Raw genomic sequence first — 19,147 nt, forward strand, 5'->3', positions numbered from 1 at the left:
CAGCATGTTGGGGAATACTTTCACCTCCCTGGACATTCAATTCTGGATTTAACAGTAGCAATTTTTCTGCAGAAGAATTTTACCACAGGATTACAGAGTGAGACCTCTGATTGGAATTCATTTCCAAATTCGACAAGTTTAACCTGGGCCTGAGCAAAGATCCTGACTAGCTTATGCATTACAAGGGCATTTTTGAAATTTGCAGGAATGGGTCACATCCTACTTAATTCGCTTCATTAACTGGTCCTACCCATGATAGGTAACCCCCTCGCCCCCTTTTTTTCCCCCTCCAAACACCCCCACCACTATATGAACCCTGGATTCTTTTTTTTTTTTACAACCTATTCATCTGAGGAAGTGGGTTTTACCCACAAAAATTTCATGACCTATAATAAATTTGTTAATCTCGAAGGTGCCACAGGCTAACACAGCTACTACCCTCTGAGATTATAAGGCAGCATGCTATTTGAGAAAAAGTTGAACTGTAAATCAGTGGCAACAGCGTCTCCTAACAGTTCAGCAGTAGGGTACACTAAAGGGAGTCTGACATACCAAGAGCTTTTTGTAAATATCATTGTTTTTCCTCTCCAGCGCTTGTTACACCTTCTCCAGTCCTAGGTCCAGGGACATACATAGCTACTCTGTGTCTCCTGGAGGCCATTGCTACTCTGCTTTTGACGATCCCAGTTTTGTCGTGTCAACTTCTTGTAGTTAAAGTGGGGGCTCTTTGGGGAAGGAACTATCTTTTGGTTACACATTTGTATGATACCTAGCTCAACGGGCATGAGGCCCTTCCGTGCTATGAAAATACACATGAATGGCATATTAGATCAGACCAAGGTTCATACAGCCCAGTTGCCTTCCTTCCACCAATGGCCGCTGCCAGATACTTCAGAAAGAAAGACCAAAACAGGGCACTTATCAAGTTGTCCCCATACTGGAAGTCAGAGATTTAGGATCACCAAACATGGGGCTGCATCCCTAATCATCTTGGCAAATAGCCATTCATGGACTCACAGGTCATGCACTCACCTAATTCTTTTCTGACCCCAGTTATATTTTTAACCTTCAAACCATTCCCTGGAAAAGAATTCCCCCAGTTACAGTGTGTTGTTTGGAAAAGTACTTCTTTATATTTGTGTTAAGCCTGGTGCCCAATACCTTCATTGGGCGATCCTTGGTTCTAGTGTTATATGAAGGGGCAAATAACATTACTTCTCTGCCCCAGTCTCGATTTTATAGACCTCTACCATATTCCCCACCCAGAGGAGACTGGTGAGGAGGACCCTGCAGAAGGGAGCCCCACTGGCCATGTGCCAGAACAACTCCCCTTCATTGCAAGCCTTATCCTCTTCCCCTTACTACCCTTGCCCTGCCCAGAACTTCTGGTGAGTGTGGGGGTGCTCCCGCCCATACCCTGTAGTGGCGCAGCCCATAAGCAGCATGAGCTAGAACAAGTTTGGCTGCTCCCGGGCTGCGCCACTCTGAGAGAGGGGCAGGACACCCAGCCCCCCGATTCACAGGGAGCAGAACGGTGCTGCTGGAGGATGAGGCGGGTGGGGTGGCAATCCTGCTCCAAGATGCGCGACCTAAGAGCTGCACTGCAACACTTCCATGAGTGCGGGGCATGCAGGTGGGCACTGGGGGTGCATGTGACCCCTCATGCATCCCCCCACGTTGCCCCACACCTTCAGTTGTCTCATTTCCAAGCTGAAAAAGTCCTAGTCTTTCTAATTGCTACTCATCCAGAAGTTGTCCCACACCCCGAACCATTTTTGTTGCCCTCCTCTGTACTTCCAATTCTAATAGACCTTTTTTCTGTCTTATTGTCTCTCCCTTTGCTAAGGGCTCCCAACATTCTGTTCGCTCTTTTGACTGCTGCTGCATACTCAGCAGATGTTGTCAGAGAACTATCCACAATCACTCCAAGAGCTCTGTCTAGTAGCGGCTACCTTAGACCCCATCATTTTGCACGTAGAATTGGGATTACGTTTTTCACTGTGCCTCTGAAGGCTATGACACCGCTCTGTTCAGAACAAGCTGATCACTCAGTACTGTAAGGGCAGACCTCAAAGCGTGGTCACCATTTGCTGCTGCCCAAGGTTTAAATGTTGTTATTTTCTTGCAATGATATGTTCCTCAGACGCCTTCCCGGCCCAGAAAGGGAGAGGAGAAAGGAGGCCCACGGCCATTGGGCCCAGCCCTAATCTCAGAGAGGTCAATGGGAAAACTGCCAGTCACCAAAGCAGGAGCAGAGCCTGGCCAATTGTGGCTTAAAGGGATAATTCCCCTTTGCCATAACAATATTAGAAACCCCTCCCCACCCCCAGCATAGTCCCTGCCCATCATCTCTGTCATAGGGACAAAGGGACACCCAAATACAAGAGTGTAAATGGGCACAGCTTCATCAACTCCATGTGCCTGTTTGCACTAGCCGAGGATACGGCCCAGCGGGTATATTCCTGTCTCCATTCCCTCAGGTTGCAGGAGGTTGTCTCTATTAGCCACAGGAGAAGTGACATTAAGAGTAAGGGAAGGAGGGGTCCTACTGTCTGTAGCCTGCAGTCCACACTGAGATGGACACCAAAGCCCGTCTCCATTTTCCTGCTGACCCTGCACTGTTATAGGCCTTCTCACTCCTCCTGATGCAGGGAAGTAGAACCCCAACCGTTTTCTTCTGTGGTGATTTTTGTCCTCTCTGATCGGCCTGGGTATTAAAGATCCCAAAGCAATCTTGTTAAGAGTCAGGGAGTTTCCCCTTCAGCATCTTTGGAGAAAATTTCCCTGCACACTCTATGCAGCACACTGCACCCAGGCTGGGGTATGCATTCCACTCCAGAGATGGCTGCAGAGCTGGATAATATATGAGACATGCTGACAGCTTTGGGCTGTTAACATGTACATGGCAATTTGTAAGTAGCAATGGAAAAAGGTCAGTTTAGCCAAAGGCTTGTCTGTGGGCCCAGAGAAAAAGGAGGAGGAAATCTGGTTGAAACCCCCCCCCTCACAAACCATGTCAATGAGCTGGGCGAGGTTCCAGCATACTTGGTCAGAGGACCAGCCCAGAAGTCTCTCAGTGTTCCCTGTAAACTGTGAGCTTGAACAGCCACCCAGCAGAGATTCAGGTGCTGCCCAGCTGATTACAAGAGCACCCACAGCTGGCAGCCTGTGTTTTCATTTGTGGTGCACATCAATGTGTGCCTTGGTGCAAATAACAAAATTTATTCTGCACGAGTGGGGAAAAATGGGAGGGAACGTTGCTGTCTCCTCCATGGAGGTGCAGGGGTGGGTCATGGCCATTTATGGGGGAGGAATTTATGGGAGCAGCATGTCCCTGGCACTCTCCTTGTGCTCCCTTGCAGCCCAGCTCCGCAGTCCCTCACCCCACATTCTTCTCCTGGCACTTTAGTTTTGGTGGCCTCCTGGCCAGCCAAACCAACATTGCAATGCCAGCGTACAGCCAGCCAGTGCCTTGCTGGGCGGGGACGGCAGCCCAACTCCACAGCAGCTGCTTCCTTTTCTCTTCTCTTTCATGTGGACGGAAGGAGCCCATTTCCTTTCTGTTTCCATCAAGCCCGATTTGGTTTGAAACTGCATTGCCCACAGCTGCGGCCTCACCCTGAGAACAACCCTGGCTGCAGCCAATGGTCACTGAACGTCTCCCCATCCTGTGGTTAACCGAGCAATAATTAAAGACTCCCGGTGTACTATTAGCCCTTCTCCTTATCTGCACAGGGCGATCTGTAACAGCACTCGGCTTCAGAATTTATTTCAGCATCAGCTCCCTGAGCATCTTGTCCCTTCACTGCTCTGTCCCACTCTGCTACAGACAGAGTGAAGAGTGTTAAAGGTCAGACGGGATCATTCCAATCATCCGGTTTGGCCTGCAGCATAACAGACCACAAGCTGATGTGCTCAGTTGAGATGCACCACTCTCTAGCCCAAACAGGGCTGCAATGCATTCAACAGCTGCAAAGCATCCAGGAGATACTTCATGTTGCATTCCTGGCTACATACAGGCGTTTTTATTCCAAGTCATGTAATGCAACACTCCTACACGATGTTTGGTTTCAAGCTTTAATTTCCACCCTAGAAATATATGCAGCAGCAGGTTCTGTTTAGTGCCATTCACTCCTGGTAGCAGATAAAATCCTGACGTTACTGCTGCTTCAGTTTGCATTCACCCTGTTACTCAACAGGAACATTTGCATTTCATCTCTCAGATTAATATTAAGTGCAATGGACTCTACCGATTACCATTTGCAGCCAAGCTTAAGTGGATTTAGGAGCATGACTCCCATTAATATTGCTGGCTGGATTGAGGGCATTGTGCTGAATATTTACGGTCTTACAATTAGCACTTTGTCATGCCATGTAAACAGTAAGATGTGCTGCAATCGCAGTGCCCATAAGAAGTGAGCACACAACATTTAAAATTACATTCAAGTACTGTTGTTAATCAGGAATGAACTTCTGGAGGTAAATTAAGGGCCTCCTCCAGCAGTTCTTAGGCAAAACTCCCCTGGAGACCAGCGGTGGGGGGGCAGGAATCTGATGGGAGCACAGACTACAGACTGAGGCCCCCACTGAAAAGCGATGTCTGTATCCAGACATTTTTTGAAAGAGTGTCCATGGGGAGGAAGGTCTGGGCCGATTATCCCAAGTGCAGTGTCTCTGGCTTCTTCTTTCCTGAGGAATTAACTTCTAAAGGCCGTATCTATCACTACCCAAAAACTTTGGAATTGCCACACAAATGGCCATTTCGAAGTTTACTAATGAAGTGTTGAAATACATATTCAGCGCTTCATTAGCATGCGGGCGGCCACAGCACTTCGAAATTGATGGGGCTCGCCGCTGCGCGACTCGTCCAAACGGGGCTCCTTTTCGAAAGGACCCTGCCTACTTTGAAGTCTTCTTATTCCCATCTGCTCATAGGAATAAGGGGACTTTGAAGTAGGCGGCGTCCTTTCAAAAAGGGGCCCCGTCTGGACGAGCTGCACGGCGGCGAGCCCCGTCAATTTGAAAGTGCCACGGCCGCCCGCATGCTAATGAAGCGCTGAATATGTATTTCAGCGCTTCATTAGTAAACTTCGACATGGCCATTTGTATGGCCATTTCGAAGTTTTTGGCTAGTGTAGACACAGCCAAAGCGTCCAAGGCATTTTAAATACCAGCACCCAGGATTGGTCTCCTGTCCCTGGTGGCAAAGCTCATTAGAGTTAAGGAGAGCAGTGGCCGTGCTGGGGTATTTTCCAGACTGGCACAGGCAGAGATCTTGCGTGCAAAGTGACAAGATATAACTTGACTCTTTCAAGCCTCTTTTGCATTTTCCGTCCCCCATGCAGGGGATCTTCCAAGGGGGCTTGCAGGGCCTGTGGCATTTCAGAGGCAACAGTCACTTGTTTGGGGTGCTCAGCGGTTGTGGTGGGATTTTTAAGCAGAAAAACGGCCTCTGATTCTGAGAGGCACCTTGGGCTAGTGGATTGAGCACAGGACTAGGAGCCAGTTCCGGGTTTGGTCAGGTCACTGCCGCATTGTCCCTTCCCCTCTCTGTTGCTGTAATATGACTCATGGGCCAGAGGTGCTGGAAGGATCCCTGGTCAATCACTGTAGCATGGTGTGAAGATGCAGAGAGCCGTTTGGGCCAGTTAAATTCAGACTAGGGCCAATCAAGGTGCCACCAAGGTGCTTACCTCTGCCTATCTGGCAGGGACATCCCTAGGGGAGTGCAGTGCCTGGGACAATCCCCTCCATGCAAGACCCCACCCTTCCTGCCCCTACCTTGTATCCACCCCACCCCACCCCAGTTTACACCAGCTTCTACCAGCATAACTAAGGTGTGAATCTGGTCTGGTAAATGCTCGTGTAACTGCCCACAGGTGTACTCAAACCTGGGACTTCTGGAGCTTGGTGCAGAAGCCTCTACAGTTTGAGCTAAAAACCTGCTGGCTCATAAGCTAAGGCTGTGTAAGTGATCTAGGTACCACTTCATGGGACAGTGAACCAGACCTAGGTGTGTCGAACCTTCAGATTCTGTCACATTCACCGGAGTCCTTGCAGCTCATGGATTAGGCTGTGTCTACACTTGCATTCCTCTTTCAAAAGAGATATGCAAATGAGGTGAATCGAAAATGCAAATGAGGCACATAGTTGCATATCTGATGCATATCAGATGCATATCAGATGCATATCTGATCTGATATCATTTGCATATTCTAATTTCAAAAGAGCTTCTTTCGAAAGACAAAAACCAGTGTAGCCACTGCTCTTTCAAAAGTAACCCATCTTCAAAAGAATCCTTCTTCCCATTAAAAAAAAAAAGGAAGAACAGGAACATCCAGCGGGCCACAGACTGAATCAGATGTTCTGTCTCTGGATCCCAGCTCCATGATGTTAATCAGACCAGAGATGAAACCTGCTGAGTGTCTCCATGGCCTGAGAAAAGGAGCCAAACACCTGCTGGGTTTGCTAGAAAAAGAAGGTAACCAAAAATCAAGGCTCACAGCCCACTGTGAGTGATATGCAGGGGACAGACAGATGGAAAATGAGGAATGTGAGTGGGAGAGAGTACAACAAAAAAAGACTGGAGCACAACAAGGCGAAAAGAGAAGAGGAGAGAGAGACAGAGACAGAATCAGGAGGCAGAGCTTGACTGTAAATGACACTAGGTGTCTCTCTGAAGACTCATCTTCTCTGGGTAAAAGCTTTCGTGGGCAAAGACCTGCTTCATCAGATGCATAAGTCATGCATCTGATGAAGCGGGTCTTTGCCCATGAAAGCTTATGCTCCAAAATATCTGTTAGTTTATAAGGTGCCACAGGACTTCTTGTTATTTTTGAAGACACAGACTAACACGGCTACCTCTCTGGTACTTCTCTGGGTAATGAGCTTTGCTTCGACATCTTCAATCAAGCAAGGATTTTATTTAGCCGTGCAGAATCACGTGAGACGATCCATCCCACATGTTGCACTAAATGCACCTGCCTGCTCCATCAGATAGGAAGGACTGTCTAGTTTCTCCACTAGCAGCACACTTAAGACACCTGGGTTCCCTCTCCAGCTCAGCCATAGACCTCCTAGGCGAGCATGTGTCTGGGTGAGGCTCACTGTCCCATGGAGTGGCACCTAGACCACTTCTACAGAGAAAGAACAAGTCTCTTCTACAGCCTTAGCTGAAAGCCACCTACCTTTTAGCTCAAACTGTAGAGGCTCCTGCACTAAGCTACAGAGGTCCCAGGTTCAAGTCCACCTGTGGGCAGTTAAACATGGGCGGATCTCACCATCTGCTCTGTGCTTCAGTTCCCAACCAGTAAAGTGAGGCTAATTCTTTGCTATGTCAAAGGGATGTGGTCAGGACAAAATCCACTAATGACTATGAGGTGCCTACATGCTATGGCTAAATGAGTGCATAGACAGACAGACATGGATTTCAACACAGCTACTATGGATTTTTACCATCGAAACAGAGCAGCATCTGAGCTCACTCATAAAAGTCTGCAGCAATAGGAATGGAACAGAATGTATAAAACAATGGAGATGCCGTGCAGAATGGTGATTTTAGTGCCCTCTAGAGATGAAGGTTCTTGAGAGAGCTCTTCTCACCTCATCACACGGGGCTATCCTGTCAATCATGTCTTTCAAGTGGCCAATCATCCGCTCTTCTTGGAAATCATACGGGAATGTTTCTGTCCATTCTGTCAACAACTGCAGGAGTTTAGGCCCAAATTTTCTGATCCGTGCCTGGAACAGAAACAAGAGTTCTGAGACAGGTTCTGATTGAAAACACATTCAACAAGGTTCTGACAAATACTTACTGAATTGATTTTCAGGCCAGGTTTTCAAAGGTGTCGATGACAATATCTACATTCCCTGGAAGATTGATCTGCTCAGGGTCAATCTTCTGGTGTTCCATATCACGTCTGGTAGGGACGCATGAAATTGACCCATTGAGGTTGGAAGTCCCTGTACTCCTTGTGTATCGTGAGGAGTAAGGGAGGTCAGTGTGATAAATTCTCCCTTCGACCTTCTTCAGTGAAGACGGCCACATAAATCAAATTGGAGATACATCGATTCTAGCTACACAATTGCCATAGCTAGAATTGCATAACTGCAATCAACTTAGTTGCCTAGTGTAGACATAGCCTTAGTAAGTCATTTTTAAGTGAGGTGAACCATGGAGGGCAGACAACACAAATCGGACTTCTGAAGGGGGCTAGAAGAGTGGGGAAAGGTGCAGGGTGCCATGGCTCTGAACAACGACTGCAGCTTATTTACAGAAAACATGGGCCAAAATGGCTCGCTTATAGAGGATGCAGTGGGAAAATGACCATCCACCCTACAATCAGGAAAAATTACACAGTTTTGCTCCACCGCCTACTGCTCTGTGAAGAAGTTGGCTCCAATGCATATTTCAGCTGCCCGACAATAACAGGTTTCAATCTGCCACAGCTCTATAAATAGTCACTGCCCTCTAGTATTAGATGAGACATGCTCAAGGACCAGCAAGTGGCTATTACATAGAAGGCTCTGGTGAAAACTGCAAGGATCTGGGAGCCGTATTTTGTCTGGCACTGGTCAAACGTACCAGGGAAGTCCTCACTGACACACACCTAAAAGTTGGTGGAATCTGGCACTGGGTGAGTTAAATCATTGCCATTTCAACCTCCGCCAATGCTGCACCCAAGACACTGCCAGACGACGTGAACGTATGCTTATATATCATGTCAATATCTGCTGTGGTCCTCTGGCTGAGCTAAGATGCAAGACCAGCCTGGGTTTTCTCATTCTGTGAGCTTGTCACAACCTTGCAATTACTTCAGCATGGTTCCTTGTATGCTAGACACAGCCCCGCTCCCCAGCCCAGCTCTATGAATGGTCTGTCAGAACAGATACCAGAAGGTTAGTGGGTAGTTGCATGCTATTATGTGGGGATCCTGGTGACAGGTAAGCCTGAAAGGAATTGTTACAGACCGTACCAGAAGCAAGAAAGCAAAAGGGCAGAGGTATTAAGTAAAATCGGGAAAGCCAGTGGTTTCTGACATGTGCAGTTGACAGTATGCTGTTTTAATCCTCCCTCCTTGCATCTTGTTGGCTTGATCCGAGACTTAAAGAAGTAAGAAGGTAGATCACCTGGGATGTCTGAGATGGGGGAAAGGAAGGTTAGAAGAGGATTCAGAGCAGTTAGGGTCTGGAGCTCTGTTCTTGGTTATTGATAGTAATTAGCAGGATGGCACTACGTCTGATTCTCAGGAATAACAACAGCCCACGTGGGAAAAGGAACATTCAGACAGGAAGGAGACAGGAGGGCAGATGCATTATGGACAAAATCAGCAGCATTCTGCGCCAGCCCGAGAGCTCTTTATGCAAAAGCCACAAACTTTCCCGTGGTAGAAGTGAACTAACCTTATCCAGCACCGGGTCATCTAGCTGCTGCTGCTCAATGCACTTGTGACAAACTCGGGACAAAAGTTCATGAGGTTCAATGAAGAGTCTTGAACTCAGCAGGAATGTGAAGATATAGGCCTTCTGGGGAAATGAAACAGTCAGTCCTATTTTAAGCCAGCTGTACAGTGCGTAACGTTTACCAGAAAACATCCTGAAATCCAGATTTAGATTTTCACCTGGTCACAAGACAGAGATGTTGCTGAATCCTCTGACTACAAGTATGCAATCACTAGAGTGCATTCTCTGTCTTGAGTTTACACATATCCGCATTCATAAATACATACCCAGATACAAGGTCTATTTTTGATTGCTCATGGCACATGTATAATCTCCCCAGTGGTTACAGGGCAGAAGTTTAAACTGTACTTATTACATTTCTTTTCAGCAGATCAGAAACTCAGCAAATCTTTCTTTCTAAACAGACTCATGAGGATGAAATTCTCTTTCATTACACTGAAGTCAGTGGGGTGGCACTGGTGCAAATGAGAAGAGCCTATGTCTAAAAGAGGCAAGGATTTCTGACCTTGACAACAGAACTTATCCCTCTCATAGCTCCTGATATCATGTATCTTAGCATCTTCCACTCTTCAGTGCCTTTATTCTCATCTCACCTCTGTGAAGTAGGTCACGGCAATTATCCCCATTTTATAGATGGGAAACTGAGGCACTGAGACTAAGTGACAAACCCAGAGTCAGACAGGGTGCCTGTAGCAGAGCAAGGAACTGAACTCAGCTCTCCTAAGCAGTGTTCCCTGTAAGCTGGTGTTTGGGCAGCCACCCAGGAGAAACTCAGGGACTGCCCAGCTGATTAGCAGAGCAGACCACCCACAACTGGCAGCATGTTTCTCCACTGGTGGTGCACATGTGCACATGTCTTGGCACACATAACAATTTATTCTGCCCATGGATGGAAAAAAAATTAGAGGGAACCCTGCTCCCAAGTCCCAACACTAGTGCTGTAACCACTAGACCACCCTTCCTCTCTCATGCCAATTTTTGCTCCCTGTGATTTAATCCTTCTCCTCACAGCAGCATGTGCTACCTCCATCACATTCTCTTCCAGCTCTTGCAATCCCAAAACCTAGACTCAGGGCAATGCTGTGTCACTAGACTGCAGGACTCCTCCTGCCAGCATTTGGTAACATTTCCTCCAGCAACTTCCCAGAATTGGTTTTTGAGGTCAAGCTGGGGGAATGTCATCAGCAACCTTATGAGTCACTGCAGCTGTGATGGGACAGGTCCGTGGACTAAATGGCTCATTATTTACAGCCATATTTGTGCAGTGAATTTAACACACAGGCACGCATCTCAAGTGAGAACTCTCCAAAGTTGGTGCAAAGTTGCTTTGGGTTACCTACTTCAGCAGCATCAACATGCCTGACAAGCTCATGAAATATTCTACCTCCTAGGGGACTGTTACGAGCCCAACAGCCAAAGTGCCTGTTATTTGGTTCAACTGCTGGTCTCATTTTTCATTTAGTCTGTTTATTTTCAGCGGATCAGAAACTCGCCAATTGCCGATGGAAGACATGGCCTCGTGCTGCACCAGTAACTTTAGAACCATACAGAAGTCAGTCACACTCTATGATCCTTCATCAAAGAAGCCGTCCACTGGGACACTTTAGCACTGAAAAGTCCAATTCCAAACTCAGTTCTTCTGGGGCTGTGCAAATCCACTAAAGTCAATTGGCTGTGTTAGCGCAAAGGAGGGGGATTTAACTTCTTGGATAAGATTCTCAAAGCATCAGTGGAATTACTCTGGATTTACACAGGTGGAACCAAGATGAGGATAATTATATGGGCGCTTGGGCCCAAAGGCTGTCAAGATGCTGTATAGCAGTATTTCTCAACCAGGGCCATGAATAGCCTTGGGGGTATGCCAAGATCTTCCGGGGTACATCTTCTCATCTAGATATTTGCCTAGTTTTACAACAGGCTACATAAAAGCACTAGTAAAGCCAGTAAAATCTAGGAGTTCATTCAGACAATGACTTGTCTCTGCCGCTTCATATGGCTAATGCTGAAATGTAAGTACTATATTTCTATTCTAATTCATTTATTTGATACTAAGAGGGTAGAGAGTCAGCAAGTTTTCAGTAGTAGCTCTCTGCGATATTTTGGTATGTTTTTGGAAGTAAGTAATTTTTAAGTGGGGTGTAACTTGGTGCTATGCAAAACAAATCTGACTCCCGAAAAGGGTACTGTCATCTGGAAAGGCTGAATGTCACTTGTTTCAAGACTTCAGATTACCTTAGGGCCACGTTTCTCAACCGGCAGCATTCATCCCCTTTGGGATACGCAAGAGAAGTCTGGGGTACTTAAAATTCTTTTTTTCCAAAAAGGACGTGACTTAAACACACTTGTACTCTGGACGGAACACAGGTTATCGACAATTCCCCTCCACTTTGCTCTGTGTTGGGACAAAACTTCTAGCTGACTCCAGAGGTACCCCAGTTGTGATAATTCAGGCTTGGTATATCTTCCCCGCATTGTCCAAGATCTTCCTTGTTTGCTTCTTCTTTGTGAGTTCCATGTGAGAGCTTGACAGACTATGCTGGATAATGGTTTTCTGAGACTGCGCCCTAGCCATGCCCACTCTCTTCTCTTGATTTGAGCATGAAGTGGCAAGCTTGCAGATTTGGGCTTGTGCGAGACAAGATGGACATAACCTGGGCAGCTGCGCCCAGCAATGGGTGAAACCCTCATTTACTCAAGACATGAAGAAGAGAGCGCACCATGGGGGCTTTTTTTTTTTTTTAAGTATCCCATTTTCAAAAACATAAAAGGTTGAGAAATACTGTTGTACACATTACTTCCCAGGGGACTACTATGAAATGACGTGAACCACAGCTCAATTTTCAGTAGGGAAAAGCCCCACAATTTTAGCAACTGCAAGTTTATTGCCCATTCAGGCTTACAGCGGTTTTGCTTTTGTCTATCACTAAACCTCTCAGGGATGCTCAGCCCTTTTTCTGAACTGCCCCCACTTGCCAGCTCACTAATTCACCAACATCAGAGCTTTGCTCCCTGGTGTATTTATTAACAGCACCCGATTCCCAGCCGGAGACCCTCTTGTGGAAATAAACATGGAGCAATACAACAGCACTAAAAGCAATGGCTCCGTTCACCTGAGCTTGAAATAAGCTTACTTAATTCAAAACCCACGTGTATGCAGTTCTGCATAAAGTGGTGCCCCAAGTCATCAATATTAAACTTTCTCTATACTATAAATTGCTTACTTCAGGGTAGTAATCAGTCGTAGGTATCAGATGTTGGATTAAAGCATCAAGAGATGCAGAAGCAAGATTTCCGTCCTGGAAGATCAGTCCTCCTTGGTCATCTTCTTTTGCCGAGTGTAGATGAGGACTGAAGCCACAGGGGGTGAACATCCTGGCAGAGCTCAGCGTTTGGGGCATGCCTCCCTGAAACAGAGAGAGACTCGGGTCAGAGATGAGCTATCCTGTCTGCAACCACAAACTCAAACATCTTCCCTTTCAGATTCAAACACCCCTGGCAATCAAGGAGATGCAGGAGGTGGTCTGTTTACAAAGCCAAACATGGATTTCCCCACTGTGTGATGGCTCTACTTACACATGGTGTTGCTTCTTGAGCACCTCTGCTTTAGGAAATTTACTGCCGGAGAACATACTGCTCAGGTCCAGTTTAAGGTATACAAGAGGATGGAACCTGCTTAGTGCACATCACTGAGAAGAGCTCCTAAACTACCTCGAGCTCATCCCTGGGGAAGGCAGAGGAAGCAAGTTTGCAGGAATTTACACCGTGGTGGGTAAGAACCAGCCCGCTATGCCTTTTGATCCAGCCCACCTCCACACCCGGAGCAGCACTGCTCAAAGCGGACAGCGGCTCCCCGTCGCTTTCTGAACTGCGCAAGAGGAGGGGGAAAGGCTTAATGGGCTGCCCTGACCCCAGCAATCTCTCTCATTTCCCTTTGGCCGGTTTGCAGCCAATAGGAGCTGAGAGATTTGCTGGGGGTGGAGTAGCACTCGGAGACCCCCCTGCAGCACAGAATGCCACACGGAGTGGTCCGGGGCTGCTAGCAAGCCTGGAAGCTTGCCTGAGCGTGCTGCTGACCAGCATGTGCTTAGGCATGCACTTCCCAGCCAGAACCTGCCTCTGGCACCCCACCCCCCTGCACCCCAACTCCCTTCCAGATACTGCACCCCCTCCAACACCCCCACCCCATGCCTGAATCCTCTCCTGGACCCATATCCCTTCCCGGATCCTGCATCCCAACCCCTTGCCTCAGGTCATGACCCCAGTCCTCTGCATCCTCCTCACCACTGCCCAAGGTCACAATTTCCTCCTGGCCCTGCACCCTGTCCTACGCTCCCCTCCCCAGACCCTAATCCTCTCCTGCACCCACACCCTATCCTGGACCCTGGCTCTCCAATCCCCTGCCCCAGTGCACAACCCCCCTTTCACCCAGACTCCCTCTCAGACCCCCTACTGGCTCCTGCACCCACCCCCTACCCCAAAGCCCCTTCCACACCCAATCTCCATCCCAGATCCCACACCCCATCTCCCACACCTCCTCCACAGAAAAGTGCAGCTCTTGACCAGTTTCCAACATCTTGGGAGTGGGCCCCCCGTCCAAAATTACTGCTCCCTCCATTTGGTCTTCACCCTGTAAGAAGACCCAGTTCCCTCCTCCTTTAGGCCCTAGAGATTCCGATCAAGGAGAGGGTACACTTGGGCTCTAAACCCCACACTTCTCAGGAGACAATGGAAAGCTGTAAACTGGAATTTCCATGCCCTTTGGAGGGGGTAGCCAGTTCCTCATGCCCCATGGAGCCATTGCTAACATGCCTAGCAGGAGACAGGGGAGGGGTTCCACCTGTGGCTTGATGGCCAATAAGGGCCTTGGGGGGAAAAGTCTGATAATTCGGTGGTTCTCAAAAGACAAGCGAGCGAACGCAGGGTGAGAGTGAACAGTGAGGAAGGACCCGAGAGCAGCACATCAGATGGCAAGTACAGCAGGGCAATCAGGGGAAGAGGTGAGAAGGGAGACGGAGCAGGTGGAGAGGTGGAGGATCAGCGTGTGGGAGCCAGAACAGAAAAGAAAATCAGGAGCACGGAGGAAATAAAAGGAGGAGACAGGGAAACAGATGGAATAAGAGGAATGTGGGAAAGGCCAGCAAAGGCATCAGCGTTACTTTAGCCAAGATTTTCATAACTGGGACTCTGAAATTACCCTCCTAGGTCCACATTTAGCTACCTCAGAGCTCTAATTTTAAAAGGTGTTCAGGACCCACTGACTTTAATAACCACTGACGGGTGCCTAGCTCATTTGAAAGCCTGGCAACTTCTGCCAGTGTCTAGATATGGACCTAAAACCTCAGGCTCTCAGTGTTGGAAACCCTGGCCTTCGCTCCCTGCCTATTCCCTGTGCTGGCTGACGTTCCCACTGCAGCTTTCCCACTGAGATTTAGGGCTCAGTTGCTTATTTAGACTGTTGACCCAACCGTTTTGTTTTCAACTTGATGCAAGGGATATGGCAGATTTTTCCACTTCAGCTTCTAAAACACCTCCCGCGGACACTGCCCCAGGCTTCTCCTGGGAATAGACAGACAGACTCTGGCCTGTTCTCTTTCATCTGGGAATGTAAATTAGGACTGTACCTCCAGCGGGGGCTGCTTATTACCCTTCCAGACTAGTTAATAGTTTATTCAACTTCAATGTCCTTTGGCAGCTTTATCCCTCTGCGGCCCACAGGTTTTATTTGAGTGGTTCTGGTGTACTGGCCACAGGATAAGGGGGAAGCAGACCTGATGGGTAGGGACCCAAGTGGCTCTGAAACATTCCTCAGGGTGCCAGCCCTCTATGAGGGCATAACCTCTGCCTGGCAGAGGACTGGGACACGTGTCCCAAAGCCTGCTGCCTCCTACCTGGACCTCCTCCATGGAAGTGCACAATGCTCCATACCAAAGTACTGCCCCATGCTTGTGTAACCACACGCAGGTGGACTCGAACGTGCGACCTCTGGAGCTAAGCACAGGAACCTCTACAGTTCACACTAAAAGCAGCTGGTCCTCAGTTAAGGCTGCAGAGAAGACTCATTCTCTCTCTCTGTAAGTGGTCTAGGTGCCACTGCATGGGACAGTGAGCCACACCCAGTAAGGGTGCAGGTTATCCCTGCACTGACTCCCTGGAAAGTTGGCTGGCCAGCCCGAGTCTGCCTGCCTCCCTCCCTCCCAATGTATCATGCAACAGCAGCTGTCAGCGCAGTGAGACAGGATGCTCTTCTTCAGCTGTCCAGGCAACGCGATAAGTTTGTAACTACAATGGCAGATGTACAATGAGAGCTGCTCCCCCTCTCACAAGCCTAACATTCCCCACAAGCATAGTCGGCTGTCTAAGACCCGCCAGTGTAGGGCAGGTCTACACCAGAGGAAAAAGTCAACCCAAGACACACAACTCTAGCTTTGGGAACAGCGTAGCTGGAGTCAACGTACCTTACATTGCATTTCTCCTGTTCCTACGGCAGGAGGATGATAGGAGAAAATCTGCCGTTGACTTCCCTTACTCCTTGCCAAGGTCAATGGGGTTTCATCAGCATTTGATTTAGCAGGTCTATACTAGACCTCCTAAATCAAAACCCGGAGGATCGACCTCCAGCATGTTGACCCAGTGCCAAGTGTAGACAAACCCTTAGAAAGCACCTTCCAGCCACCAATCAAAGAGCAGGATTCTTGCAATCGGGGTGGCATGCAAACATACAGGAGGCTACGAGCTGACCCCAAACACCAAGGAATCCAGCTTCACCATCAATGTTTTCATCACCTCCTCCTTCCGTGAAGATCATTGCAGGGAATGAACACAACTTGGGTTCATCGCCCCTCTAACATTTCCCTCCAAAGAGTTCTACTGAAGCTCTTCCTGTTGGATGTCTGTTGGATTAGCAGCACCTACAACAAAAACTCTTGCCACGACCAGAAACCAAACTGGATGGAGGGCTCTTAGATCTTCTGGGGCATGTTTTTTTCGGTTTGTTTTCTTTCAAAGAACCAAATCTCTATTCATGTAATTGAGTATATCTCACTTTACCCATCATAGAAGCGCAGCATCTAATTTTAAAGAATGCAGATGCCCTTGTTAATAAATCTGCAATAGCCCTCCCATAGCAAATAATTGCTGCTTTTCGTACACTCTTCAGACACTGTGTATTAAATGGGAAAAGATAGCCAAATCCCATCTGTTATTTCCAACACTCTCTGTGTTATGTCTTGTTTCTATGGCAATAATCCCAAGAAAGATTACACGTGCACACAGATCAAGGAATAAATCTCATGGATATGGGCTGTCTGGGTGAGGAATAAAAAAAAAAAAGTTAAAAACCTATAAATTTATACAACGCTTTCTTTCATTTATGTAAAATACAGAATTAGGGGGTTATAAGTAATGGAAAGCAATTCCTCACCGTCACCTCCATTTTTGTTATCTAATGGAAATGTATTGAACAGGCCTGAATCTTGGCACAGTTCGAGAGCTAAATAAAAATGATACGTACAGTCATTTTCCTTTCTTCTTCAATTTTGGTGAAGAATTAAACTACATTCCCTGCTGTTTTGATGCGCCAATTAATTCTGCATCCGAGTCTGAAACACACAGATAGCTCCTTTTAGGAGCTGGGCCACTGGAAGATAACAGTCTACTAACTATTCTACTGCCTAAAGTTCTCTTTTTAACTCAAGTGCCAGAGGTCAGCACTGCAACACAGAAGTCCTTGGGTTCAAATCCTGCCTATGGGAAATGTTGCTACAATTGCAGCAGAGCGCATATAGTGGAGGATGACTGCACAAAAAGCTAACAGCTCCAGTGGCATGCTAAGTTCTGGCAGAACATTTCCTCATTCATGCTTCAGACGCTCACTGTCAAGTCAGCTTGGGGCACAGACTTACTTGGTTTCAGGGTTTTACAAAACTATACAGCTCTTGCCTTCCCTTTTTAACGTGAGCGCGAACCATCACTTCATTAGCAACAGGTAAAAAGGAGAGCCTTCTTTGTGCATTTTACAGTCAAAGCCATGCTACCCAGCACTGGGATCACCAGCACATTCTGTTAACCAGCACTGGGAGCCTTGGGTGAGGCTGGCTTTGTGGGGGCAGCTGCCCTGCCAGGGCTGGCAGTGGCAGGGCAAGCTGCAGTGGGGCTGGCTGCAGTGGTGTGCCCCCCCACCCCAGCTGGGGCCAATAGAGGCGGGGCTGGCTGCTCCCCCAGCTCCAGGAGTGGGGCTGCCCCCACCAGCCAGGGTCAGCAGTCCTGCTCAACTAGACAGAAAATGTGATTATCTGGCAACCCCTGTTCCCCAGGGATGCTGGGTATCAAAGTTCTACCGTATCTAGTCTATGAGAGAGGCTTTGGATGACCTGTGCTGTGAACTATTCTCTTCATCTTCCTCTTGCTCACATGCAACCCCTCTGCAAAGAATATGGACTTGTAACCCACACTCCTAGGTGTGGGTGACTGTCCCATGGAGTGGCGCCTGGACCACTTACAGAGAGAATGAGTCTCCTTGACAGACTTAGCTGAGAACCAGCTGGCTTCTAGCTCAAGCTGTAGGGGCTCCTGCACTGAGGTCCCAGATTCAAGTCTGCATGTGGGGAGTTACACTCACATGATTTAGCTTCTTGGTCAGATAAAAGCAAGTCTAAGGAGGAAGGGTAGTCCAGTTCTTGTGAGCTAACTTTGGAGACGTGAGCTCAGTTCCTTGCTCTGCAACAAACTTCCTGGGAGACCTTGGTCAAGTCACTTAGAGTCCCTATGACTCAGTACCCTACCAGCCAAATAGGGATAATAGCTCTGCCCTGTCTTGCATAGCTATGTAAAGGTTAAATCCATTCTCCAGTGTTAATCATGGGCCCCTACTCCCCCAACACCTGGGAAATGGCACCATGCTCCCATCGCTTTTCAAAGAGTCAGGAATAAGCTGTATTCAGAGGATGTGTCTGAGGTTTCTGCAGTAAAGAGATATAACAGCTCAGGCGATATCCTGTTCAAACATGCTACTATTAAAGAATAAAACAGAGCTTGCTGGAAGGGAGGAATACACTGCCCATAACATAACACTGAGCCCTTTATTGCCACTAAGGAATAAATGTGGGGCCATTTCTGCCTCACATTAATAACTAAAAGATCAATTTTTAAATCTCATTCCTACTCTTCCTCTCTTTTTTCCTGTCACTCTCTAGTCTTTTGTTCTTCCTTACATTAGATTTCTTAGTCTTTTACTGAATATTACGTTGTAATTCTATATGCTCACCTCATGGTATTACCTACATTTAAAAAATTAACTTTACCTCAACAGAAATAAGAGACCCTTGCCAATATGTTGATTTTAACTTTCCCACCTTCATGCTCATCCCAGTCAGGACAAATTCAGAGAGTTTTACCTTGTGATCGTTTAGAAATGGCAACTAAAGATATAAAATTACGTCTACAAATTCTGCCATTTTTACATAAAAATGTCTACCAGCGAGTTGTGCCCAATTAAAAATTGAGTACAAGCCAAGAAAGACCTTGGGGATTTGACCCACTGACTAAAAGTGCTTGTCTACACTAGCCCCCTCCTTCAAAGGAGGCATGTAAATGAGCCCGGTCGGAGAAGAGCAATGAGGCACTGCACTGCATATGCAGCAACTCATTAGCATAATTGCCACCACGCGAACTTCGAAGCAGTGGCACG

General features: G+C 47.5%; 1 protein-coding gene across 8 annotated transcripts in view; it reads right to left on the reverse strand.

Moving 5' to 3' along the window:
• Positions 1–19,147, reverse strand: part of RASGEF1C (RasGEF domain family member 1C) — a 139,693-nt gene that overhangs the window by 54,257 nt on the left and 66,289 nt on the right. For all 8 annotated transcript variants that reach the window (XR_012647642.1, XR_012647643.1, XR_012647644.1 and 5 more), the window contains exons 2-4: positions 12,684–12,866; positions 9,403–9,525; positions 7,603–7,740 (exon numbers count right to left, since the gene is read on the reverse strand). Coding sequence is in view for 5 of the 8 variants with exons in the window: in XM_075009879.1 (XP_074865980.1) it covers positions 7,603–7,740; positions 9,403–9,525; positions 12,684–12,860 (438 nt within the window). In the remaining 3 variants the exon portion in view is untranslated. The remainder of the gene's footprint in view (positions 1–7,602; positions 7,741–9,402; positions 9,526–12,683; positions 12,867–19,147) is intronic.

Source organism: Carettochelys insculpta, chromosome 15 (assembly GCF_033958435.1).
Source record: "Carettochelys insculpta isolate YL-2023 chromosome 15, ASM3395843v1, whole genome shotgun sequence".
Taxonomy (NCBI): Eukaryota; Metazoa; Chordata; order Testudines; family Carettochelyidae; genus Carettochelys; species Carettochelys insculpta.